Here is a 25,520-nt window from a genome sequence, read left to right on the forward strand (position 1 = left end):
CACCTCTGAACAGCAGGAAAAGAAGCACCAATACCATTAAAGGCAGCTTAAGCGGGAAAGTGTTTATTGATTTAAATAGTGAAGCCTGTTCCGAAGTAAAATTCTTGGGATTCTGCTGCAATACTAGGTAAAGGTAAAGGGACCCCTGACCATTAGGTCCAGTCGTGACCGACTCTGGGGTTGCAGCGCTCATCTCGCTTTATTGGCCGAGGGAGCCGGTGTACAGCTTCCGGGTCATGTGACCAGCATGACTAAGCCGCTTTTGGCGAACCAGAGCAGCGCATGGAAACACCATTTACCTTCCCGCCGGAGCGGTACCTATTTATCTACTTCCCATTGTGGGGATTCGAACCGCCAACCTTCTGATTGGCAAGCCCTAGGCTCTGTGGTTTGACCACAGCTGCTATTTGCAGCACACAGGTGGCAGGAAGGGAAAGTCCCTAATTATTTGTGGGTGCTCGATTCTTTGCCAAGAGATTGCCAGCCACATCCCGGGGCTCTGTCCCTTCTGCTGAAAGAGCGAGGAGGGTTGGCTGCTTCACTCGCTCCTGTCCATACAGAGGAGCCAGAAGCGAATGTTGCTTTCAATAGTAACATGCACATTTTTCAGAATGCGTTGGTTCCTCTGAGGGGTTTCCTCCCATTTCAAATACCAGCTTCAAAGGAGAGTTTCCCCTCCAGATCACAAGAGGAGGAAAGAGTAGCTGTTCCCTTCCATGTCTCCATTCAGAATCCAGCTCTTCTCTTTGCCTCTCTTCCCAGCGCTCCCCAAAAGCGGGATGCTGTTAGCATTCCAACACATTCCTTTTCAAAACCGCAGGCGTACATTGGATGTCATCTCTGATTTGGTCCTTAGGTGGCGGAAGCTGCACACCCTCTGGGTTTTGGCCTGGACAAGATGTTCACTCAAAAATCAGCTTAGCTTTTGCAACGGATGTCCCATGCAGATCTGCTGAGCCCACTCATAATAATTGCTCAGATCTGGGGAGGGTAAAAATTTCATCCCCTGCAGAGCGTTGGGCTGGGTGGAGAGGTTTAATTTTATCCACCTCACCATTTATTTTTGTTGGTTTTTTTTGCCTCCACTACAAAAATGAATAGGAACTGAGAATTTTGCTTGGAGTGCTGTTCATGCTGTTGGGATTGAGGCTAATGTTATTATTTATTAAATTTGTATATCACCCTTCATCCGTAAATCTCAGGGTGGATCACAGCATAAAAATACAAGATAAAAACACAAAATAATATTTTGAATATACTGGACCCCATTGCGTTTGTTTAAAAAAGGACTATCTAAGGTATCTAACTGTTGGAGGTGCAATAGGGATAATGCTTCTCTAAAACATGCTTTTTCATTGTCCTATATTGAAAGGTTTTTGGCAGAAGGTAACTGAAACTATCAACACAACTGTACGGAACAACCTTAACATTTACAGAGCAAAATATCCTCTTGAATTGTATACCCAGCACATGGAACCTTACAAAAGGGCAATGTGAGTGGACCCACAGCAAAAAAACTGATATTGATGAATTGGAAAAATAAAAATGTGGCTCCCTTCTACGATTGGATTGAAGACTTGTACAAACTCGCAACATGTAAACGCAGATTTGCCATGGACAAATTCAATGATGTTTGGAATCCTTACAAATACTGTAATAGGTTAAGATCTGGTGAAGTACAATAACAACCTTGTAAAATACACAGTTTTGGGGTTTTCCCCCTCCCCCTTTTATTTTCCCTTCCACACGGGTTCTGTTTTTCTTTTTCTCTCTTTTATTTACCATGTTTAGTGCACATATAATTATGTACTTTTTGAACTTTAAATAAAGATGTTAAAAAACCCAACACAAAATTCATAATAAAAACCAAAACAGTAACAATAGCAATGCCTCCCTGGAATGCTCTAGGTCCTGAACCCCATAATTTTACCACAGGATGTTCTTATTTGGTGTTCCACCCTTAGTGCTTACTCCATTTATGAAAAACATACAACCACCTGTTATTGCATGGCTTTTATCACAAATGGCCCTGAAGCCAGCTTTTGCCAAGTGCAATTTAGCAGCTGAGTGGGGTGATCTTTTAGGGTCTGTATCAGCTCTGGGGGGAACCTTGGTTTCACATTAAATGTTTCCTTCTGTTCAGAGGGATGTCGTGGTTTGGCACCATCGCACAGCAACTGAATGGTTTTATGTTACAAAAAACAATACAGCCATACTACTACTAAATATAATTAAGAAATAAAAATTACATACATCGATATTTAGTTTGTTATTTGTTATTTACCGTCTTATTTCCTCCCAAACATTGCATACAACAACACATATGTGCAGACACCAACACACCCACACCCGCACAGAAATGATAATAATGAAAGTAAATATTTTTTCCCTTTTTATCTTCCAAAGTCTTTTCTTCAACTTTGACTTCCTGTCAAGTCCCTTTGCATATGTTTTATCTTACATTCAAATTTTTCTAATACATTCTGAAAACATAATAAATCCTTAATTGTAGTCCACCTCCTTTTACTTCCTTTATCACTCGAATGCTAGCACAGAGTCAAAACTATTATTGTATTTTTGAACATATTTTTTATAAACATCCCATGGGATGTTTCTCCCTGGAATCTTAGGCCTGTATCTCCCTTTTATCAGATCAGATCCATCTCCATATTGTCTGATCTGACTGACAGCAGCTCTCCTGGTTCTCTGATCGCCTTAGCTAGAGAGGCCGAGGATCAATCCTAGAATTTTCTGAATTCAAAGCCATGTGCTCTCTCGACCACTGAGTTACAGCTATTGTGTTGTATAGCAAAAGTGGCACATTGCGGACTGCTGGGCCTCTACTGTGGTGGCACCCCCCCTTTGAAACTTCTTCCCCTTACATATCAGATTGTTGTCTTCTCTATTGCCTTTTTGGTGCCTATCAAGCATCCTTTTCGGTGGAGACCTTTATCCCAGTCTGTTACCTGTCTTGCATTTGAAATTAGTTTTTGTGTACATTTTCATTTTTGAACATTATTATTGTCAAATCAGCTTGCGATGTTTCTTGGAAAGAGATTTGTTGGTGAAATGAAATACAGTGGTACCTCGGGTTACATACGCTTCAGGTTACATACACTTCAGGTTACAGACTCCGCTAACCCAGAAATAGTACCTCGGGTTAAGAACTTTGCTTCAGGATAAGAACAGAAATTGTGCGGCGGCAGCGGGAGGCCCCATTAGCTAAAGTGGTACCTCAGGTTAAGAACAGTTTCAGGTTAAGAACGGACCTCTGGAAAGAATTAAGTACTTAACCCGAGGTACCACTATACAGTGGTACCTTGGTTTAAGAACAGCTTAGTTTATGAACAACTTGGATTAAGAACACTGCAAACCTGGAAGTAGGTGTTTTGGTTTGTGAACTTTGTCTTGGAAGCAGAACATGGTCCGTTTCCTGTTGAGTGTGTCCCATTTGTAAACTGAGTCCCCCGCTGCTATGGGAAAGCATGCCTTGGTTTAAGAATGCTTTGGTTTAAGAACGGACTTCCAGAACGGATGAAGTTTGTAAACCAAGGTACCACTGTAATTTTTTTTTTAATGGGTTGATCAAGGGTCTGGAAACCAAGCCTAGTTGCAGAGTGTTGGGTATATTTGTTTAGCCTCGGAAAGAGGAGGCTGAGAGGAGATACAGTCGCCATCTTCAAGTACAGTATCTGAAAGGCTGTTCGGTGGAAGATGGAGCAAGCTTGTTTTTCTTCTGCTCCTTTTCTCCTGAACCAACGAATTCAAATGACAAGAAAGCAGAATCCAACTGAGCATCAGGAAGATTCTGATGGTAAGAGCTCTTCAACAGTGGAATGAACTGCCTCGGAAGATGGTGGGGGTCTCCTTCCTTGGAGGTTTTTAAGCAGAGGTTGCACGGCCATCTGCCAGGGAGTTTTTTAGCTGTGATTTCTGCACTGCAGGAGGTTTGACCCTCAGGTTCACTTTTGACTCTATAGTTCTATGATTCTCGGTCATTCAAAACCACGAGGAGTGGAAAGTCGCTTTATTATTAGGGGAGGGGCTTGTAGCTCAGTGCACGCTCTGCATGGAAAGGTCCCAGGTTCAATTTCCAGAAAGGGCTAGGGAAGATCATAGACTCATAGAGTTGGAAGGGACCTTGAGGATCAGCCCAACCCCCTGCAATGCAGGAATTATGCAGCTGTCCCATACAGGGATCGAACCTGCAACCTTGGCATTATCAGCCATTATTATTATTATTATTATTATTATTATTATTATTATTATTATTATTAATTTGTGCCCCACCCATCTGGCTGGGTTTATCCAGCCACTCTGGTGGCTTCCCACAAAGACAAAAAATACACTAAAATGTCACACATTAAAAACTTCCCTAAACAGGGCTGCCTTCAGATGTCTTCTGAATGTCAGGTAGTTGTTTATCTCTTTGACATCTGGTGGGAGGGCGTTCCACAGGGCGGGTGCCACTACCAAGAAGGCCCTCTGCCTGGTTCCCTGTAGCTTTGCTTCCCGCAATGAGGGAACCGCCAGAAGGCCCTCGGCGCTGGACCTCAGCGTCCAGGCAGAACGATGGGGGTGGAGACGCTCCTTCAGGTCTACTGGACCGAGGCCATTTAGGGCTTTAAAGGTCAGCACCAACACTTTGAATTGTGCTCGGAAACATACTGGGAGCCAATGTAGGTCTTTCAAGACTGGTGTTATGTGGTCTCAGCGGCCACTCCCAGTCACCAGTCTAGTTGCTGCATTCTGGATTGGTTGTAGTTTCCGGGTCACCTTCAAAGGTAGCCCCATGTAGAGTGCAGTGCAGTAGTCCAAGCGGGAGATAACTAGAGCATGCACCACTCTGGTGAGACAGGCTGCGGGCAGGTAGGGTCTTAGCGCCTGCGTACCAGATGGAGCTGGTAGACAGCTGCCCTGGACACAGAATTAACCTGCGCCTCCATGGACAGCTGTGAGTCCAAAATGACTCCCAGGCTGCGCTCCTGGTCCTTCAAGGGCACAGTTACCCCATTCAGGACCAGGGAGTCTTCCTTACCCGCCAGCCTCCTGTCCCCCCGAAACAGTACTTCTGTCTTGTCAGGATTCAACCTCAATCCATTAGCCACCATCCATCCTCCAACCGCCTCCAGGCACTCACACAGGACCTTCACCGCCTTCACTGGTTCCGATTTGAAAGAGAGGTAGACCTGGGTATCATCTGCATATTGATGGACACCCAGTCCAAACCCCGAACCATGCTCTAATGAACTGAGCTATCCAGGTTGACTTGCCCAAAACCCCGTAGAGCCACTACCAATGATTGTGGGCAGCACTGAGCTGGCTGACCCCGGTGGTCTGCCTCTCTTGTGAAGGCAGCTTCCGATATTCCTCCAAGTCAACCTGTAGGATTTAAGCCAGCCTTTTCCAGGTTTGGCTGAGCGGTTGACCTGAATGCGACGCGCAGGCGTTCCAGCCCATGACTCTGCTTTTGGTCTTGTGGTTTGATGAGAGGGCCGCGTCCGAGCCCGGCTGCCGGATGCTGGGTTTGGTGACTCACGTAGGGGAACAGGAAGCGAGAGGTCTGCTCACCGTCTCTGTGAGCGAGTGACCACATTGAGGTCAGCTCTTTCTGCAGAAACGAGCGAGCGAGGGGAGATGGCCGGAGGGGAAAGGATCAGCTGCAGCTCCTGAGAACAACTGGAGCCAGAAGGTAGGGCTGCCTTCAGGTGCCTTCTCACTTTTGCTCCTCCTTCCTCAACTCCAGACACTGCACTTCTGGGTTCTCGGAGAAATGGGGGAATCTTTTGGGCGAAAGACTAATTTAGGGGTATTAATTTGTCTGTCCAGGCAGTCACCCGCTAAGACCTTATTTCATTCCTCTGCATGAATAGCTTCTAGGATGGTCGCCAGGTTCTGTGTACAGATCTGTAGGCGCAGACCATCTCCTGACTCAAACTAGTTCGTTAAGAAAATCCCCAAACTCGGTTCCATGGGTGACTCTGGGTCAACTCCCTGCCGTAGTTTATCTTAAAGTTTTAAGTGTCTATACGCTTATTGCATTTATAAATTTTAAATTTATTGTTGTACATTGTTTCAATTGTTTGTTTTCCTTCTGTGACTGTACTCCCAAGTGTGTTATAAGCTGGTCTCCGACCGTAATAAATTATCTAGCTAGCTAGCTATCATCTATCTATCTATCTTAGGTTCTCGCCCTTGCTCTCCTTCTATCCCATTAATATCTCTCTCTCTACCGCCAGCCTACGATATCCTTGAATCTCTCTCCTTCTTTCTGAACTTAGATGTGAGGCTATCTGCTAGGCAGTTAAAATCGAAAAATGTGCCAACATGCTGAGCCTTTATCCGTTACAATGTGGAAATTGCAACAAAAAGGTGCCATATAATGGCGCACACCCTTCCCTCCTAGCACAAGGGCTCCTCTTCTGGCTTGTGTCCAATAACCTGGCCATTCCCTCTCCCGGGACACTATTGGCTGACCTCCACCAACCTGGTGCCCTTGGACGTTTTGCACTACAATTCCCACCAGCTTCTGGCTTTATTTAAGGTGCATGTACTCTGGCTGGATTTAGGCGTGAAGGAGCTGTAGCAAAAGTCACTCAGGAAAGGTGGATTCTGAAGAAGGGGATGGATGGATGTCAGGGATGCAGCGTTGCTCAGGTAAATTAGGAGACAATTCCAGCTGAGCAGCAGAGGAGAGGCAGAGGAAGAGATGTTGGATTTAGTCTGCAAACCACGCCAGTGGTTACATCCCCAGGAGAGAGCAACTGCTTCTTCCGTTGTTTTTTTTATTCACATGTTGAAACCTATTAGTCTTTTCTTGTACTGGTGGGGTTAGGGAGGATTGGGGCTGAGGGAAGGACTGGCTGCAGACTCAGCAGGAGAGCAGACCCCAGTATCTCCAGTCAGGCCTGAGAACATCTCCATCTGAAATCCAGGAAAGCTGTTGCCAGTCAGCTTAGATGACACTAGCTCCTAGTGGTGCAGCCGTAAAACTGCTAGCACACTTGCAAAGCGAAGCAGAGTCTGGTATGGTTTCAAATTGGATGGGAGACCTCATGTTGAGATTACAGGGGGTTGGACTAGACGACCCAGATCTCTTCCATCTCCATGATTCTATGAGCTAGAGGGATCCAGTGATCAGCATGCCATGAGGGCTGGCTCTCAATGTTTCCGGTCACCCCAGGCCTATGATTCTAGACTTTCCAACGGCAGCACGAGAAGTTGTCTGAGCAAGAGTCTCCAGCTTTTCCTCCTTGCTTGGTGAGCCAAGGCCTCGTGAGTTGCTTTGTTCCCTTCAAATATCCAAGCCGAGCACTCAAATGTCATCAGACAGGCGTTCGATCGCGGTGGGAATGTGATGCGTTTGGGTAGCGTTTGACTCCGGGCGTGAAGGCCATGGGGGAGACCTCTCCCTCTTTAGGTAATCATGTGCATTGCAAAGGGTGGTTCCACCCCCTACACTGAAAGCATAATTTAATGCACGTTTATAGCTTATGACTTCCCCCAGAGAATCCTGGGAACTGTCGTTTACCCCTTCACAGTGTTAAAATTCCCAGTGTCTTTAACAAACTACAGCTCCCAGGATTCCTTGGGGGAACCCAAGAGTCAGAGGCAGGAGAAGGGAGAGAGAGGTCAGGCTGGTGGAGAGTCAAGGGTTTCCATACCTCCTCCTCCTGCTCCACTGTCTCCCAGGACCAGCAGAGGGTTGAAGTGAGAGGAGCAGAAGATTACACACAGGCATAGTCCAGACCCTCCAAGTGTCCCTATTTTCCCAGGACATCCCTGATTTAGAGAAGCCATCCCAAGTACTGTTTTGATTCTGGAATGTCCCGCTTTACCTTAGAATGTCCCTATTTTCATTGGATAAATGTTGGAGGGTTTGGAGTTATCTGACCCCGATTCGTCTGAAGGCAATCCTGAATAGAGAAGGGTTAAAAAAAAAAGTTTAATGTTTTATTACATTTTTATATATGTTGAAAGCCAGCCAGAGTGGCTGGGGCAACCCAGTAAGATGTGTGGGGGTATAAATAGAAGAAAAAAAACATAATTATGGAATGGAAAGTCTCTATTTTCATTGGAGAAATGTTGGAGGGTATGATAGTCTTCACCTGCTTCCGTGCAGCTGGAGTGGGGGAGATAAATGTGTTGTGGTTTGAGCTGTCCACCCACTTTGTTCTTGCATTTCCAAGGTTGTAGTTGCGGCAAGATCGAGCTATGAGCCAAGTGGAGCTGATCTGGGGCGCCTTCTCCTTGATGTTCTTAGGAGCCTTGGTCAGCATGTGCATGAAATGCCAGCGGACAGGTAAGGCTTTCCTTTGAAACACGGATCTGGAACCATGTTTAGAGGCTTTCCCCTCTTAATATAAGTCCCCAACACATTGTGAAAAATGGGCCTCCTCTATGGCCACAAAGAGAACGTTAAAGGTTTTTTTGGGTGTGTAAAGGTAAAGGTAAAGGTACCCTGCCAGGGTACGGGCCAGTCTTGACAGACTCTAGGGTTGTGCGCCCATCTCACTCAAGAGGCCGGGGGCCAGCGCTGTCCGGAGACACTTCCGGGTCACGTGGCCAGCGTGACATCTCTGCTCTGGCAAGCCAGAGCCGCACACGGAAACGCCGTTTACCTTCCCGCTAGTAAGCAGTCCCTATTTATCTACTTGCACCCGGGGGTGCTTTCGAACTGCTAGGTTGGCAGGCGCTGGGACCTAGCAACGGGAGCACACCCCGCCGCGGGGATTCGAACCGCCGACCTTTCAATCGGCAAGCCCTAGGCGCTGAGGCTTTTACCCACAGCACACCCACTTTTGGGTGTGTAGTTGGACACAATTATTGGGAAATGGGGCAGTTGGAAAGCTTATAGTGCGCAGGATTAGACACCTTAAGCATATGTGTTGACGAAACGACTGTTGCTCAGCCTCAGTTTTGCCTATCTGTAAAATGGGCACAATGATACTGCCCTGCCAAACACACTCTGCAAATGCACCTACCACACACAACCTTAGAATGACCCTGATTTCCCCCTTTTCATCTTCTCTTGACAAATGACAACTTTTTGTTCTGGACCATGCTATGTTAGTTTTCCCCACTCCCACCTTTTGTATAATTTTAGCTCACAAATGTTTGTGTTTCTCTCTCTCCTCCTTGTAGGAGGGAGACAGGAGCAGACAGGCCTGGACAGTCAGAGGAATCAGTAAGTAGCTGATCACCATTGCATGTCTGATTCTCTTATTTCTCTCTGGGGTGTAAGCCTGGGCAGTGTGTATGGAGGTCCTGGGCTGCCCAGACAACAAGACCCTCCTCTTGGCCTCACTGATGTGGTCCAAAGGAAAGCAGAGCAATATGTTTGGCACCATATTGACTGCAGGAGTTGCCAGAAGGGGGCGCACAAGATGCCATCCACTCCAAATTTACTCCTTAAACTTTTATTTTCCCAAAGATATCCCACAAGGCAGCAGGTACAGATTGTTCCTCAAGAAAGCCTTTCTCACAAATGAGCATAGCTGCAAGGCAGCACAGGTTTTGGGCCAGAGTTTTCTACCCTGCTGTCAGGGAACTGCCATCAGTGCTGGAGGCAGAGAGCAAGCTCCAGTCCAGAGGGATCCCAGAGAGCGTCCTGGGATTGGGAGAGGCAGTCCATCTTCTGGGGAAGGGGGGAATCAGCTTAGCTCCAGTGGAGAAGGGGGGCAGATGGGGGAATCTGAGAGGGGGTCACATGACTCCTTGCCGGGGACCAGCGGGGGGAGGAAGGGTCCTCCGCTGCCAACGCCCTCCTTGCACAGAAGGCTTCCGCGCAGGGAAAGTAGGAGGAGACTGGGCGTGAAAGAACTTCTTTGTTGGAAGAAGTTTAAGAAACGCCCACTGACGGATTCTGCCAGCGATTGGGACAGCCACGGGTGAGTGGCTCTCCGGACAGGAAAGGTTCACTTAGGCAACCGAGCCAGGTGTGGGCACCGGCTTTCGCACGAGCAACCCCTAGAACACCTGCCTTAGCTCTCCCAAGTCGGCATGTAAAAAAGTTTAATAAAATCAAACAGTTTACTAAAACCATCCCCAAGCTGAGGAACAGTAACAGGGCCCTCAGGGAAGCAGCAGATTAACCAAACACAGAATGCTTAAAGAGGTTTTATTACAAACCAGCGGCATATAAATTAAATATCGGAAATGTTTCGGATTTTTGTTGTTGTTGTACTATGATGCAAGAGGGCTCCTCCAGATGGCAATAATTCAGTGACATTACAGAAGCATCCCAGAACAGCTAAAGAAGCAGAATGATGTCTGGAAGTTCCAGTACAACCCACAACTAATTGCATCAAGGACATCAGATGTCAAAGAAATAAACAACTATCTGACTTTCAGAAGACATCTGAAGGCAGCCCTGTTTAGGGAAGCTTTTAATATTTGATTAATTATTGTATTTTGATATTTTGTTTGAAGCCACCCAGAGTGGCTGGGGAAACCCAGCCAGATGGGTGGGGTATAAAGGTAAAGGTAAAGGGACCCTTGACCATTAGGTCCAGTCGTGGCCGACTTTCGGGTTGTGGCGCTCATCTCGCTTTATTGGCTGAGGGAGCCGGCGTACAGCTTCCGGGTCATGTGGCCAGCATGACTAAGCCTCTTCTGGTGAACCAGAGCAGCGCATGGAAACGCCGTTTACCTTCCTGCTGGAGTGGTACCTATTTATCTACTTGCACTTTGATGTGTTTTCGAACTGCTAGGTTGGCAGGAGAAGGGGCCAAGCATCCCCGTCGCGGGGATTCGAACCGCCGACCTTCTGATTGGCAAGTCCTAGGCTCTGTGGTTTAACTCACAGCACCACCCGCGGCCCTTTTGGGTGGGGTATTATTATTATTATTATTATTATTATTATTATTATTATTATTTTGCAGCAAAACACCAATCTGAAGGAGTCCCAAAGCAGTGTCATAAATTCTGTGTGGAAGCGAATTGGTAGGCAATGCAAACAGCACAGAATTGGTGCAATGTGTGCTTTGAGTTCCAACATTAGTGTTCCATATCCTGCACTAGTTGGCATTTTCAAACAGTCTCCAAGGGCAGCCCCACAGAGGGCGCATTGCAGCAGTCTACTCTGTAACTGAGGTCGGCTCTGCTTTCTCTCATTCAGGGATGGGGAAGCCTGTGGCCTTACTATCGGACTCCAGCTCATGTGGCCAATGGCCAGGGATGGGCAAACTGGTGTCTTAAAAGCCATAGCTGGCATGCTGCCTAATTTCATATTGGTTTAGGTGGAGAGAGTTGGGTGGCAGAGAGAGAAGGGGTGAGCTGCCCACTTTTGGCTTGTCCCTGGCTACTGCTGGCTCTCTCGGTTTCTCCTTTTTTCCAACCTTAACCATTTCTCCAAATTTCTGCAGGAATTTGCGATCTTTTCTTTAAAACACCTTCATGAAAATTCTTCAGAATTTTGTTATGAATTTTCCCTAACGAATACGCCTTTGCAAGCAGTTTATCCTAATGTGGCACATTTTTTATGTTATTTCCAATAATATGCTAATTGCTAAGCACATCTCCCCCTAATATCATGTGTAGACATTTGTGAGAGAACTGCATTTGCAAAATTTGGATAAATAGGAATTTCAAAGGATGGCTGTGTTTCAATTCTCATAGAAGCATCAAATTGTTGAGTTGAAAGGCATCCCAAGGGTGATTTGCAATGCAGGAATAATCATATTTTTCTGAAAGTGTGAATTTGATAGATTTGCCTTTAAACATGAACTGAACTGAATTTCTCCATTTTTTTAATATGATTTTTATTAAATTTTCTGTTTTACAATTTCAGGTAAACATTTTACATACTTAAGATATCAATGACTACCCTTCTTCTCTTTCCATGGTTCATTTTGCATATCTTATATCCCTGCATATTTTACAAAAACTATATGAATCGGTTTTCCATTATTGCATCCATCAAAAATCATTTACGCTGTCAAATTTATCTTAAAGCTGCCAGCGTTTTCAGCTGCACTCGATTATTTTCCATATATTCAATAAACGTTTTCCAGTCTTCTTTAAACGTATGTTCTTCTTGTTCTCTTATTCTATATGTTAAGTCTGCAAGTTGTGCATATTCTGTCAACTTTAAGTTGAATTTCTCCCACATCTTTGCACATAATGTAGGGAATGCAGTCCTTGGCAGCAAAATGTTGAAAACTAAACACCAAAGATTCTCCCCGTATCTTTTCAGTTATGGAGAGCAGCAAAGGTTTGAGGCGGTCCGCTCCCATTCGAGTAAGTGTGTTCTTTTCCCCCCTTTTTGGTTTTTTTTATTATTCAATATTTTCTTGGTTTTCAAAACTATGTGCAATGTCTCTCTCTCTCTCTCTTTTTTCAAGTAACATTTTTTACAGATCAGTTTCATTTGTTGAGACATTAGGAAGAAAAGGGGGGAAAGTTGGAGGGGGGAAAGGTGAGTGGGGGTGGGGTCAGGTAGCAATGTTTCTACTTTACTTAATATATGTGGGGTTTTGTGTCAGCGTCACTTGTGTAGGTTCTCTGCTATTTCTTCGGTGGTGAGAGAGGTGTCAGTGTGTTCTTTTGAGTTAACTCCCACTGTTTGCTATGGCCAAAGTGGATCCATATAGGTGATTGTGCGTTGCACCTGATATGTGGTCTTTGGAAACCATGTTCCGTTTTGAAGGATGATGCAGTTAGCCAGCTTAGCCCAGGATTAGAGAGTTTACCATTGGGTGGTTGTCTCCACTTCTCTGTCTGTGATGGAGAGAAGTCCAGAATCAGCGGCAGAAGCTGAAGCAGGAGAGTAGAAGGAGGGAGGCCGAGAAGCGGAGATGAGTTGGGCTGGTGAAGAGTCATGAGTTTCTCCCGCTCCTGCTGCGACAAGCTCCTCATCTCTCAAGGGTTTGTTCCAAGCATTTGGAGACTGTGCCTGCGTACAGCCAAGCCCTCCTCCGCCCTTTTCATGCCTCTTCTGGTTCTGGGATGCAAGGGCGGAATGAAGCTGGTCACAGCAGGAGGGGGAGACGCCTGTGATTAGTGCTGAATTTATGTATAAGCTAAACAGGCTATAGCTTAGGGCCCACTCTCTTGGGAGCCCCCAAAAAATTAAAGGAAAAATAACCTGGATGTACATTTCCAAAATATAAGTTCAACAATTATTTTGATAAAATACATATTTTGTTATGTACAAATGGCTTTAGATACCTATTAGGTCCATAAATTACCACATAGCATATATTCAACACAAAAAACAGCAACAATTTGTTGTTGACGAAGGTCAGCTGGACATATAAAGGGCCCCACAACCTTCAGTAACTTAGGGCCTCATCAAACCTAAATCCGGCCCTGCCTGTGGTTCTTCACCAGCCTGACTCATCTCTGCCTCTTGGCCCATCTCTGATTCTGCCTCCGATTCTGCACTGCTCTCTGCCACAGACTCTCCCCGCTCACTAAGCCCTGTTACCTCTTCAGCTTCTGACACCTCCTCTTCCAAGTCTTCTCCCCTGTCCCACCACCATTCCCCGGGCTCTGAGCCTTCTTCCCCTGGGGAATTCCCAGCTGGTTCCATTCACCATCCCTCTGCATCCAACCAGTCCCAGGCATCACCTCCTTCTTTTGGCGGTAGCAGAAACGACATTTCTGCATTGATGTAGTTAGTAGCATTTGAATCTTTCCCCTCCAAAGGCGTGACTACTTGTTGTCTCTCTCTCTCCTCTCTGATTTCAGTGTCAAGACATGACTGTCCAAAAATCCCATGTGACATGCCAGGACAAAGGTACGTCGGGCTGCTTTGGCAGCCTCTGAAAGAGACCATCCTCCATCAGCCTGATGCATTTATTTCATTTTTACCCCAGTGGGCGCTTAGGGTATTGAATATGGTTCTCTCCTCCCCCCTCGCCCGCATTTAGAATATGGTTACCAAATGTCCCCATTTCCCAGGGACAGTCCCCAGATTTACAAATCTGTCCCCGGACAAAATCCGTCCCCAGAATGTCCCCAGATTTCATTTAATGTCCCTGGATTTATATTTTAAGTGTTGTAGATTTATTAGTAGGGAATGAATGTTGTGCGATTGGTTCAACGGCAGAAGATACATCATATGAGGACTTACGGCAAGGCAAAATGGCAGGTGCCACAGCAGCGAACAGCTCCTGAAGCCAGCCAGAGCCAACTGCACTACCAGGCTGGCTCTGGGCTGCTGAGACTGCTGCTGCCACTGCCAAGGGGGAACCGGGGACGCCTGGCACATCAACTGGGGGAACCGCTGAACCCTCCGCAACCCAAATCGAGCCGGGAGCAAGAGCGCCCAGCCACCCGGCCAACTGCCCACAGAAGAGAAGATATTACTTCTTTTTTAAAAAACAAAAACTTTTTAAATAACTTTTTTTCTCTCTTTTTTTAAAAAAAGTGTCCCCGGATTCTTTGAAAAAAATCTAGTAACCTTAATTTAGAAACCAGGTACCACTGCTGAAAAGGTGCTGTGTCCGGTTACCATCTGCCTGGCCAAGCACTCAGTCTAAGCAATTGGGTAGGCTTGGGCACGCCACGATCTAGCATTCCTTGCTTTCTCGTATTCTTCCTCCGTTTCTAAATATGTCCCTCTATATTTTAGCACAAGAAGCAAACATCCGCCCCTCCCAAGTCACCTTCGTAAGTATTCTTACTCATTTAACAGGACCTGAAAAGGCCCCATGAGCCAGACTAAACTCAGGCATAGGCTTCAATATTCTCTCGCTGGAACTGATGGGGATTTTAAAGTGTGCAAGTCTGATAGCGTCGTGTCCATGATGCTGGCGTGTTTCTGTGAAACAGGCCACATGAAAAGCCTGTTTTTGTGACCTCTGCACCAGACATTTAAAGCAGTATCACACCACTTTGGGCAGGCATGGCTTCCCCCAAAGAATCCTGGGAACTGTGGTTCGCAAAGGGCGAGGAGGAAAAACTGGTTAAACGATACCGTGGTACCTCGGGTTACAGATGCTTCAGGTTACAGACGCTTCAGGTTACAGACTCTGCTAACCCAGAAATAGTGCTTTTCAGGTTAATAACGTTGCTTCAGGATGAGAACAGAAATCGTGCTCTGGCGGTGCGGCGGCAGCAGGAGGCCCCATTAGCTAAAGTGGTGCTTCAGGTTAAGAACAGTTTCAGGTTAAGAACGGACTTCCAGAACAAATTCAGTACTTAACCTGAGGTACCACTGTATAGAGAAGCCCCAGGAGGAGTGGCTGAAACCAGCATCCACATCACTTGAATGCAAGCATGTACGCAACTCAGCTAAGATACTGAAGGTAGTAGCATTGGGGAATGCTACCTCTGGAAGCAAGCAGTGGTTTTCATTGCAAATCAGTAGAGAATATACATCAAAATTGAGGATTATGTTCAGGAATATTCATCATAGACCTTGAATGTTGCCTGAAGCAAATCTGCAGGGGCAATGAGCTTGTGGCTCTCCAAATAATAATTATTATTATTTCCCCAGCCACACTAGGCGGCTCCCAACAGAATATCAAAAATAGAATCAAACATTAAAAACTTTCCTAAATAGGGCTGATGTTGCTAGACCGCAATTCCCACCATCCCTGAATATTGGGCAAGATGCCTGATGGGAGATGGAGTTGGTTAGAACATGGTGCCGATAACCCCAAGGTTGCAGGTTTGATCCCCAGAAGAGACAGCTACATATTCCTGCTACGGCCAAGGCACAGTCTGACCCCCTCTCTCCTTCTGTAATCTTCGTAGAACCCCATGGTTGCCATTAATTTGATTCTGAATTGATTATAGAATGTATTTTAATTAATTGACTGTGCGGTTTTATGTACACTCTGCTATTTTTACCTGTTGTTAGCCGCTCCGAGCCCGGCTTTGCCCGGGGAGGGCGGGATACAAATAATAATTATTATTATGATTATTACAGGGTGCTGGACTAGATTTTCCACTGGGTCCTTTCTGATTCTATGATCCTAACATCTGGAGGGCCACAGGTTTCCCAGGCCTGTACTGGGGAGACCTCACAGAGCAGCCTCTGAAGAGAGCGACCCATGGCTGGCAGATATTTCCAGGGTCAGAGAGGGAACACTTCCCTCCCCAACTCGTTCTCCACGATACCCTCAGGAGGGTGGCGGCGTTGTAGCCTTTCTAATTTAGCTTGTTGGGGAAGTGATGGGGAACAAAACTCTTTTTTGATTTCTCATTATAGATTTGTAGAGTTGGAAGGGACCCTGAGAGTCATCTAATCCAACCCTCTTCAATGCAGGAATGTCAACACACCAATAATGCCCATCTAATTTGAAACCATCCCTGCCCCTGCTTATTGCTTTGCAAATGTCCAAGCAGTTTTAGTGCTTGACAAGCTCCACTCAGACTCGAAATCACTCAGATCCAGATTTTTTTAAAAAAAGGTCTGGGAGGAAGAAAGACCCACAGATCTCACTGACTTTGGGGATTCATGTTCAGAATTGAATAGAACCATTCTTCAGATTTTGCACTTTCCATATTTTGCCTTTCTTTCTTTTCTTTTAGTACTGAAGTACCCAAGTGGATCTCAAAGGATAAACAAAACGTTGACAAATGCACGCATTTGCATAAAATACATTTGTCAATACATTGTGCCAGAACAATGTGTGTTTCAATAGTATTCATATCATGTAGATTTAAAAATAAATGTTGAAATGGGGCAAGGTGAAATTATGAATGAACACGTGCCAAACACAGGCAGAAACAGGCAGGACTTCATCACACCCAGTCATGGTTTTTCTTTTCAGAAGCCTGCCCTGAGCCCAGGTATCAAAATATTGAAAAAGGTAAGTGCGCTACTTCAGCATATCGAAGGTAAAGGAAACGGATGATGTGATTTGAGCACTGACTGGTGCTGGGTGAATTTCAGAGGGCTAGAGGCAGTGGCGTAGCATGGGTTGTCAGCACCCGGGGCAAGGCAAGTAATTTGCGCCCCCTAACCCGTGGATTTGCGCCCCCTAACCCATGGATTTGCACCCCCTAACCCGTGGATTTGTGCACCCTAACCCATGGATTTGCCCTAACCCCAGATGTTGCGCCCGGTGCGGCCGGCCCCCCCTGCACCCCCCACGCTACGCCACTGGCTAGAGGGGATCCAGCCCCCTTTGGCCACTGTTTCCAAGAGACTACAAGAGGCCAGGATTTGTCCAAAACTGGGGTGTGTACAATCAGAAGATGGAATACCCATGAAGGGTATCCCTTTCCCCATAAATGGAGCCTTGCTGTTTCATGAGTCAACAGTACCATACCCGTCAAATGTCCCTATTTCCCCTGAACATGCACAGAATTACAGAAGCTATCCGAGAGTGTCCCGTTTTCCCCCTTCCAGCGCCGCTGCCACTGAACATGGGAGGAGAATGAGCCAGGATCATCCTGAAGCAGAATCTTTCTGCGCAAGAGAAGCATGGCCCCAACTCTCTCGCCGCCCTGCCCTGTCCCCTCTCCCTTGCCAAGAGCAAAGCCATCTTGTTTCCTCACCCTGTGTGCAAGGGCTTGTTGGATGAACTCATCTCTCCATTCTCTGCCATAAACTTTGGTCCCAGCACCACTGGGATTTGGAGGGGAAACCTCAGCACAGTCTTCTGAATTTTATCTTGATGATGTGCATGGCCTTTGAACTAACGGTCACTCAATTGTACTTTCAGTGCTGCAGATGGAGCAAGATCCTGCATATGTGTAAGTCCAGGGTTGCAATAGGCTTTGGGGGCAGGAGGGTGTGTGTGTGTTGCTTATTTTGAAACTCTCCTGATCTCTTAGGTACAGCGGACTCTGTTTCCCCCCTACATAGGCCACGTGAAATCTTGGTCATAGCCAATACCCTCTTATAATAAATTCCACAAATGCCTCTGCGCTCGACATAGCTCAGTTGGTGATGATGATGATAATGATGATGATAATATTATAATAATATTTTTTTATTTATACCCTGCCCTTCCCGGTTCAAAAACACCTAATTATAAATTATAAAAGCAGCATAAAATACAGTATAAAAACATGAATACCAATAAAAATCAAAAATCAATTAGATAATCCCCAGGGCTAGCTGGCTGAATTGGTCCTACTTGGGCCAGCGAGGAGGCCAGGGGAGAATTAGCTGTGGGGTCTCAGAGCAGGTGATCTTCATAAAAGGGGAGGGGGAGGGAAGAGAAGGGAAATAAAAGATCAGGCTGAATTCAAATTAAAGGTTAGAGCATGGCACTGATAATGCCAAGGTTGCTCCCCTATGGGGCAGCTGCATATACCTGCATTGCATGGGGTTGGACTAGATGATCCTCAGGTACCCTTTCCAACTCTTCCACGTCTATGATTACATGGTTCACAGTCTAAATTCAGTAGTACCATAAGGGTACACAATGAAAAGTATAATGTCGCTACAACGTAACGTTTAAAAAAACAAATTGACCCAAATTAGCAGTTCCTTTAATGTACATCAATATTGAAGGGAGCATAAAGCTCTGGTAAAAAATATCCAGTAGCTTCACACCCAAAACTAGCCCCTAAACTGCCCTACATGCATATTTATCAAATTGCTCCTACAATCTTTTTGTGCCCCCCATGAGGTCTTCCGGAAGCTGCTTCCTTCGGAAGGCTTTTAGGGTTAGATGGAAAGAGTGGTCCATCAAAAAACGTATTTCTTTGGCCCAGAGAGTCTCAAAATGCTTGGCGTTGTCACTGGGATGGAAAGCATTTCAGCTATGGCCTCTTCCAGTGCCTCCTGCCTCTCACAACACCGCCATCTTGGATGGCTTTACAAGAGGAATAGACAAATTCATGGAGATGAAGGTTACAAACGGCTGCTAGCCAGGATTGTTCTGCTCTGCCTCCACAGTTGGAGGCACTATTGCTTCTGAATACCAGCAGCTGGAAACTGCAGGGAGAGGAGAGGGCTCTTGGGCAACTGGTTGGCCACTGTGAGAACAGGATGCTGGCCTCTTCTTATGTTCTTCTTAGCATTTCACCTCAGAAAACAGGCGCAATAATGCAGGAGCGTAGGCCACCTTTACTGGTCTCACATGCTCCTGAGTTTCAACTGGCCTGTACCAGGGACCAAGCCTTTAGTTTGTCAGGACAGTGCCCTGTGGAACTCCTGGCCAATAGAGGTTCACCAGGAGCCACCCCTGCTCGCTTTTCTAATAACTGTATTATTTGGACAGGCCTTTTGGGCCTAAGATTATTTCCCAACCGGCTCTTGCTGATGTGCCTGGTGGCTTTATTGTAATACTGTGTTTTTAGTCTGTTTGTGGTATTTCATATGGCGGTGCCAGTGATAAATAAATGTTGGAGCTGCGTAGCAAATGCTTCCTGGGCAAGTCACAGTGCCTTTTCAGTAGCAAAAATATTGAGCTCTGGGTGGAAATCCTTCTCTCTGACTCCATAAGGATTTCCTGCCCCCCTCCCTCTTCTTCCCTCTTCTAGCAAACCAATCGCTGCAGATATTTATTACAACTGTGGGAGTTTCGTAAGGCAATCCAGTGGTAAGTGGACGAGACAAGAATACACAGATGAAGAGTGTGCAGTTTGGATGTGTGGAGGGTCCTGAAGATACCGTGCTCAGCGCACCCAGGGGCTGGGTCGGGGGCACACGAACACATCCCTCCTCCTATATGCATTCAGCCAAGCACCTAATCGATACTGGGCTTTTTTTTATGCCATGTTGATTCTCAAATATTTCCTCTTTCAGATGACGATACCTACTCTTATCAAAACGTGGCTGGCCCATCAAGAAGCAGTGGGCTTGGTAAATTCTACTTACTTGGGTGTTTATCTCTCCACTTTCTAAACACCAGGCATAATTTCATCAACTCAGCCTTGTTAATAAGGATTATAATTTGTTGTCCTGAATGGGGTAACTGTGCCCCTGAAGGACCAGGTGCGCAGCCTGGGAGTAATTTTGGACTCATAGCTGTCCATGGAGGCACAGGTCAATTCTGTGTCCAGGGCAGCTGTTTACCAGCTCTATCTGGTACGCAGGTTAAGACCCTACCTGCCCGCAGAATCCTAGGTCCCTAACCGATTACCTATAGGACCTGGATGAGATTTGCTCAGCTGGCAATCTTCATCTTGTTTGACATTTTAAGTCCTTGCAGTTGTTTGTTTGTTTCTTTGCTTGTTTCTTTTTACAATTGTAAGTTGCTTCGAGACATTTTATGTAGTAATAATAATCAAATAATTTCAGCTCCCTCCCCTGACTGGATTCTTTTTCCTTTCTGTAGTCTTGGCAGATGTGGATGTCTATGAAAACAGCACGACGATCCATATATGGAAGCACTCGCAGATCGCAGGTGAACTACGGGCTGCAAATTCTCTGAGAAATCTTAGAAATCATCTACAATCTCAATTCTTTGATTATATGATGCATGTCATGTGTGACTTGGCTAACTTTCTTGAGCTATCTGCTCTGCACATAAAGCATTTTCCTGCTTTCTAGCTATGGAACGGATTGTAGTGATGTACCAGCCCGTAACAGTAAGCCCTGATAGCAAAAGCCAGATTTATTTTTTTCCCTTCTGAAAGATGAACTAAATTTGCATCTGTGCATTTAAATTAGTACATGCAAATTTTAGGCAAATTTGTGTCTGTGCCCTGAGTCCTTGGTGATACCTCTTCCCTCTTCCTTCCACACAAGTGCAAGTTCAGAAGCTTCCACTTCGGGCTAACCATGGTTTTATGTTGTGTAGACCCAACCATGGTTAGCATTTATTATCTGTTTCAAACATACCAAAGCTGGCTTATTTAAACCACTTTTGTTAGTGTTAGCCCTCATTTCGGGTCTGGGCAACATGACAAGTTGGGGTTAACTAAAAGTTTCTTAATTTCTTCTCATTGCTGTATGGCCTGTTTGCATTGTACAGTGGTACCTCGGGTTAAGAACTTAATTCGTTCTGGAGGTCTGTTCTTAAAAGAGGTACCACTTTAGCTAATGGGGCCTCCTGCTGTCGCCACACGATTTCTGTTCTCATCCTGAAGCAAAGTTCTTAACCTGAGGTATTATTTCTGGGTTAGCGGAGTCTGTAACCTGAAACGTCTGTAACTTGAGGTACCACTGGACTGAACTATGGTTTAGCTTGATGGTTGAAGTCAGCTATTGCATCTATAGGACTCAAATATCTGGGAAGTTTTCCTAGGATGAACACAATAAACTGCCCAAGACCACTTTACCTCAGCAGAATGAAGTTGTGGTAGATCATGCCCCTAGCTAATTAGTGCATGATTGGGAGGGAGACATGTGGAGATTTTTACATCAAAAATGTCTTGGACCAACCCTGGAATGTTTTTCTCAAACCAGAAGACTCTGACGACGATGAATCAGATTACATCAATTCACATCCAAACTGCAGGTAATTTGTGTGTGTGTGTGTGTGTGTGTGTCTGCCTTTTTCTCCCTGCCTCTGGCAGACGAGTGTAAAGCAAGCTTCCACAAGCTGCTCCCCTGCAGATGTTTTAAACTATGGCTTTCATCAGCCCCAGCCAGCACATGTGGTCTCAGGCTAGTGGGAGTTGTGGTCCAAAACATACACGCAGTCATTGTCTGCTTGAGAACTTTCGATGGCTTCTCCCTCAGCTCAGGTTGTTCAATGGTTCAGTGTTAAGAGCATGTGGTTATACCCCTAAGGTCCCAGATGCAAAACCTGCCTAATAAAACCTTCACGGCCTAGGACCCTCGTACCTACGGGACCGCCTCTCCTGGTATGCCCCACGGAGAGCCTCAAGGTCCATAAATAACAACACCCTAGTGGTCCCGGGCCCTAAGGAAGTTAGATTGGCTTCAACCAGAGCCAGGGCCTTTTCAACTCTGGCTCCAGCCTGGTGGAACACTCTGCCTCATGAGACCAGGGCCCTGCAGGATTTGATTTCTTTCTGCAGGGCCTGTAAGACAGAGTTGTTCCGCCTGGCCTTTGGCTTGGAGCCAATTTGATTCCCTCCCTCCCTCTCTTTCTTTTTTCTTTTCCTTCTCCTCCTGCAATGAGGCTACATTTTAATATTTTGATGTTCCATTATTTGGATGTTGTATTTTATTTTTGTTTTTAAGTTGTAATCATTCATCTTGTTTTTATTATTGCTTGTAAGCCGCTCTGAGCCCGGCCTTGGCTGGGGAGGGCGGGGTATAAATAAAGGAAAGACCTTCAGCTCAGATGTCGGGAGAGCTATATAGGAAGCTGCCTAGTGGGCTATATAGTGGACTGACCAGCTCCATAGACTCCCCTGGCTAGCAGCAGTTCAGGGTTTCTCCCACCTGGAGATGCCACTGGGAACTGAACCTGGGACCTTTAGCATCAAAAGCAGCTGCTTTACCACTGAGCCAGGGCTCTTCCCCTTTCTGTTCTGCTGTCAGACTAGACCACAGGTTGGCAATCTGCAGCTGCTACTGGCCCTCCATCTCCTTTGATGCCTCCCCTATGTTCCACAAAAGAAAATGGAAGACAGTGATACAGTGGTACCTTGCAAGACGAATGCCTTGCAAGACGGAAAACTCGCTAGACAAAAGGGTTTTTTGTTTTTTGAGCTGCTTCGCAAGACGATTTTCCCTATGGGCTTGCTTCGCAAGACGGAAACGTCTTGCAAGTTTGTTTCCTTTTTCTTAACACCGTTAATACAGTTGCGACTTGACTTCAAGGAGCAACTCATAGAATGCGGTGTGGTAGCCTTTTTTGAGGTTTTTAAAGACTTTGGTGATTTTTGAAGCTTTTCCAAAACTTTCCCGACACCGTGCTTCGCAAGACGAAAAAAATCGCAAGACGACAAAACTCGCGGAACGAATTAATTTCGTCTTGCAAGGCACCACTGTAGTCGAATAAGGGAGAGAGAGAAGAGGGGTGTCTCACCCACTTTTCTGTTTTGACTCACTGCCATTGGTTGGTGGCCCCTGACCACTTTCCTCCAAGTGAATGAGGCCTTCAGCTCTGAAAAGGTTGCCCAACCCTGTGTAAACAAGACTAGGCTGGAGTGACTTGAGTTTCTCGCATCCTTCTTCTTTTTTTGAGCTCTGAGCCAATCCTTTAGTCCAGTTCTTTCACAGCCTCCCCCGTTTTGGGGTGAGGAGACCCAAAAGGGAGAAAAGAAATGGGAAAAGCCTCAAACCTAGGAAAACCTGGGGATGCCCCATACAACCGGCCAAATCCAGATGCATAGAACTTGGAAGGGATGGAGATGATAACATGTCAGGGAAGAGCTCGGGATTGCAGTTGTTTGCAAGCAGAGCATGTGGCGGTGAGGAAAGCTAATGCTGTTTTTGAGTTCCTAGAGCCATGGTTTCCAAGTCAGAATAGGTAGTAATTTTACTGCACTAGGAGGACCTCTTCTGGAGCACTGTGTCCTGTTTGGGGGCCCACACTTTTGAGAGTACAGATCAGTTACAACAGGTTCAGGACAGGGCAATTGGGGTGGGGGGGAGTCTGACCAGGAAAGGTCAGAGGAATTGCCTGAAGAAGAATGCTGAGCGAGGATGATTGCAAAGTTGCAATATCTGAATGGTTTCCATATTGGTGAAGGTTGGTCTCTGCAGCTGCCCCACAGGGCAGGACTTAATCAAATTTACTTAAGTTGCCCGCAGGGAGAATGAGTGGGGTGGGTCACTTGCAACAGAAGCAGCATCTTGACTGCAAGAAAAGTTCAACAATGCGACAAAATGACCCAAAAGGGATGGAGGATCTCTTGGTTGTTGGATGTCTTGAAGCACATGCTGGATGGCCATCTATTGGAGATGCATCAAATGGGGGATTCGACTTTAACGATCCCCTACAACTCACTGAGGTTGTAAAGAGTCCTCTTATCTATCCACCCTCTTCCCTTTAGGTTTCCTGCCTAAGAGCTGGCGAAGAGAGCTTTGGCAGTCGTTCATTCTACAGTCCAGGGAACCTGGCCATTTGCAGCTAGTTCCTGCCTTGCAGTTCAACTTCAAGCAAATTCAGCGATGAGCACCTCACCAAGGCAGGCCACTCTCCAAAAAGAGTCAACTGGAAAGTGCGTGCATGTGTTAAGGGGGAGAGAGATTGTTCATAAAGGAAGTATGAGCAAATGGCAATCTACATTTCGTTTTCTTGCTTTATTTGTTCCGTCTGTTAGCCAGAGCAAAGTCTATTGTATTCTAAGCAGTTTAGAAAATAAAAGAAGCAAGCGACCCCTGTGTATAATTCACAACAAGAGATTTGACCATTCTGCTGGGGTGGGGAACGTGTCCCAACAACATCTGGGAAGTTGAGGTTATTCCAGAGCAGTGCTGTTTACGGTGTAATTTTGAAAGCCCCCCAGAGTGGGGGAGCCTTATGTGGGCGCTGCAATGGTTGAATAATTGGGAGCGAAATTATTGCCCTTCTGCCATCAAACACCTAGCAACAAATCCTGATACATCTTTATTCCCTTGGCCAATACAAGGCATGGACAACCATTAGCTTCTGATTGGTGAAAATACAGTTTCGGGCCCTAGTTCTTCAAGTGGGGATAAAAAATAATTATTCTGAGTGTTGTTTCTGCACAGACTGGTAGCACAGTTCTGTAGTTCGCCCCGTGAAAACATCTTCGCTTTCCTCCGGTGAGTTAATTGTAGCTGCGTTTGTTTTAGCTTGCAAGGCAAGTTCAACATTTATCGCTTAGCAGAAGAACGAGTGGGTGGATCTCTTGTGAAAGAAATAGAGAGACTTCAGCTCAGTGTGGTCTGTATCTTTTCCGAGGCCCCTGTGGTCTACAAAGTGCACGTTCAGCAGTTATAGGGTAAAAAGACAGGTCTTCTTATGGCTCAGTAAGCTAGTTAAGCAACAAGATGAAGATAGAAGCTGTTCTCCCAATGGAGGGCTGTAGGAAGTGGTGTCAACTGATGATTGCCATTGGGACCTGTGTTTTTTAACTTGTCCATGAAGGGGACCTCTGAGTCAATGAGCTTGTCTGCCATGCAATTTCCCCGCATTTAACCACTGTATTGTATTCAATGCAGAAGGATCTTCCCTCTGCAGGCATGGGTCAAACTGTTCCAACAAAGGAAAAATGTTCCTTTGGGGCATCTGATTTCACTGTGGTATCACCTAATTAACGGATAGCTGTATCCTGTTCTCCATGATCCGGATGTGACCAGCGAGGCAGCAGTCAAGTTTGCTGACAATGTCAAATTGCTTGGGGTATTTAAAACAACAACAACAAAAGGATTATGTCACCAGGTCTACATCTGTTCCCAGGAGCGAAGTTAAGATATTCCTCCAACTACTAAAGATCAGCAGATGCTTCAACTGCACTGAGTGCTTTTTAAAAAGGGCATTATGTACAGTGTTTCCCAAACTTGGGTCTCTGGCTGTTTTTGGACTACAACTCCCATCATCCCTAGCTAGCAGGACCAATGGATCAGGGATGATGGGAATTGTAGTCTAAGAACAGCCAGAGACCCAAGTTTGGGAAACCCTGATGTAGGTTAACTGAGCAAACATCCTTCATGAGAAGATAGATGTGCTACCCAGGTCCTTAAAAACGGTATCATCATCGGCCTCCACAGTCACTGTGTTCATGGAAGACAATCTTATTCGGCTATGAGTGATCACCAAAGAAGAAGACATCAT

General features: G+C 45.9%; 1 protein-coding gene across 3 annotated transcripts; it reads left to right on the top strand.

Moving 5' to 3' along the window:
- The first annotated feature begins 4,988 nt into the window (after positions 1-4,988).
- LAT2 (linker for activation of T cells family member 2) lies at positions 4,989-24,005 on the top strand. Of its 3 annotated transcripts, XM_028708332.2 has the most exons (13): positions 4,989-5,692; positions 8,190-8,302; positions 9,145-9,187; positions 12,197-12,240; positions 13,693-13,741; positions 14,579-14,616; positions 16,728-16,766; positions 17,625-17,655; positions 19,396-19,454; positions 19,661-19,717; positions 20,193-20,261; positions 21,266-21,317; positions 23,773-24,005. In XM_028708332.2, exons 2-13 carry the CDS (start codon positions 8,215-8,217, stop codon positions 23,783-23,785), a joined length of 582 nt encoding a protein of 193 aa, XP_028564165.2. In that variant the 5' UTR covers positions 4,989-5,692; positions 8,190-8,214; the 3' UTR covers positions 23,786-24,005. The 3 variants fall into 3 exon arrangements, with proteins under 3 accessions (XP_028564165.2, XP_077775376.1, XP_077775377.1); XM_077919250.1 differs by lacking the exons at positions 4,989-5,692; positions 8,190-8,302; positions 9,145-9,187 and having other exon boundaries at positions 10,307-12,240; XM_077919251.1 differs by lacking the exons at positions 4,989-5,692; positions 8,190-8,302; positions 9,145-9,187 and having other exon boundaries at positions 10,307-12,240; positions 21,269-21,317.
- The last annotated feature ends 1,515 nt before the right edge of the window (positions 24,006-25,520 follow it).

The sequence above is a fragment of the Podarcis muralis genome, chromosome 15, assembly GCF_964188315.1.
Source record: "Podarcis muralis chromosome 15, rPodMur119.hap1.1, whole genome shotgun sequence".
Lineage (NCBI taxonomy): Eukaryota > Metazoa > Chordata > Lepidosauria > Squamata > Lacertidae > Podarcis > Podarcis muralis.

Coding starts and splice junctions, on each gene's coding strand:
- LAT2 (XM_077919250.1), top strand. CDS start 11,820: ATGACTACCCTTCTTCTCTTTCCATGGTTCATTTTGCATATCTTATAT. Junction 14,617..16,727: donor GCCCCTCCCAAGTCACCTTC/GTAAGTATTCTT, acceptor TTTTCTTTTCAG/AAGCCTGCCCTGAGCCCAGG. Junction 17,656..19,395: donor GAGCAAGATCCTGCATATGT/GTAAGTCCAGGG, acceptor TCCCTCTTCTAG/CAAACCAATCGCTGCAGATA.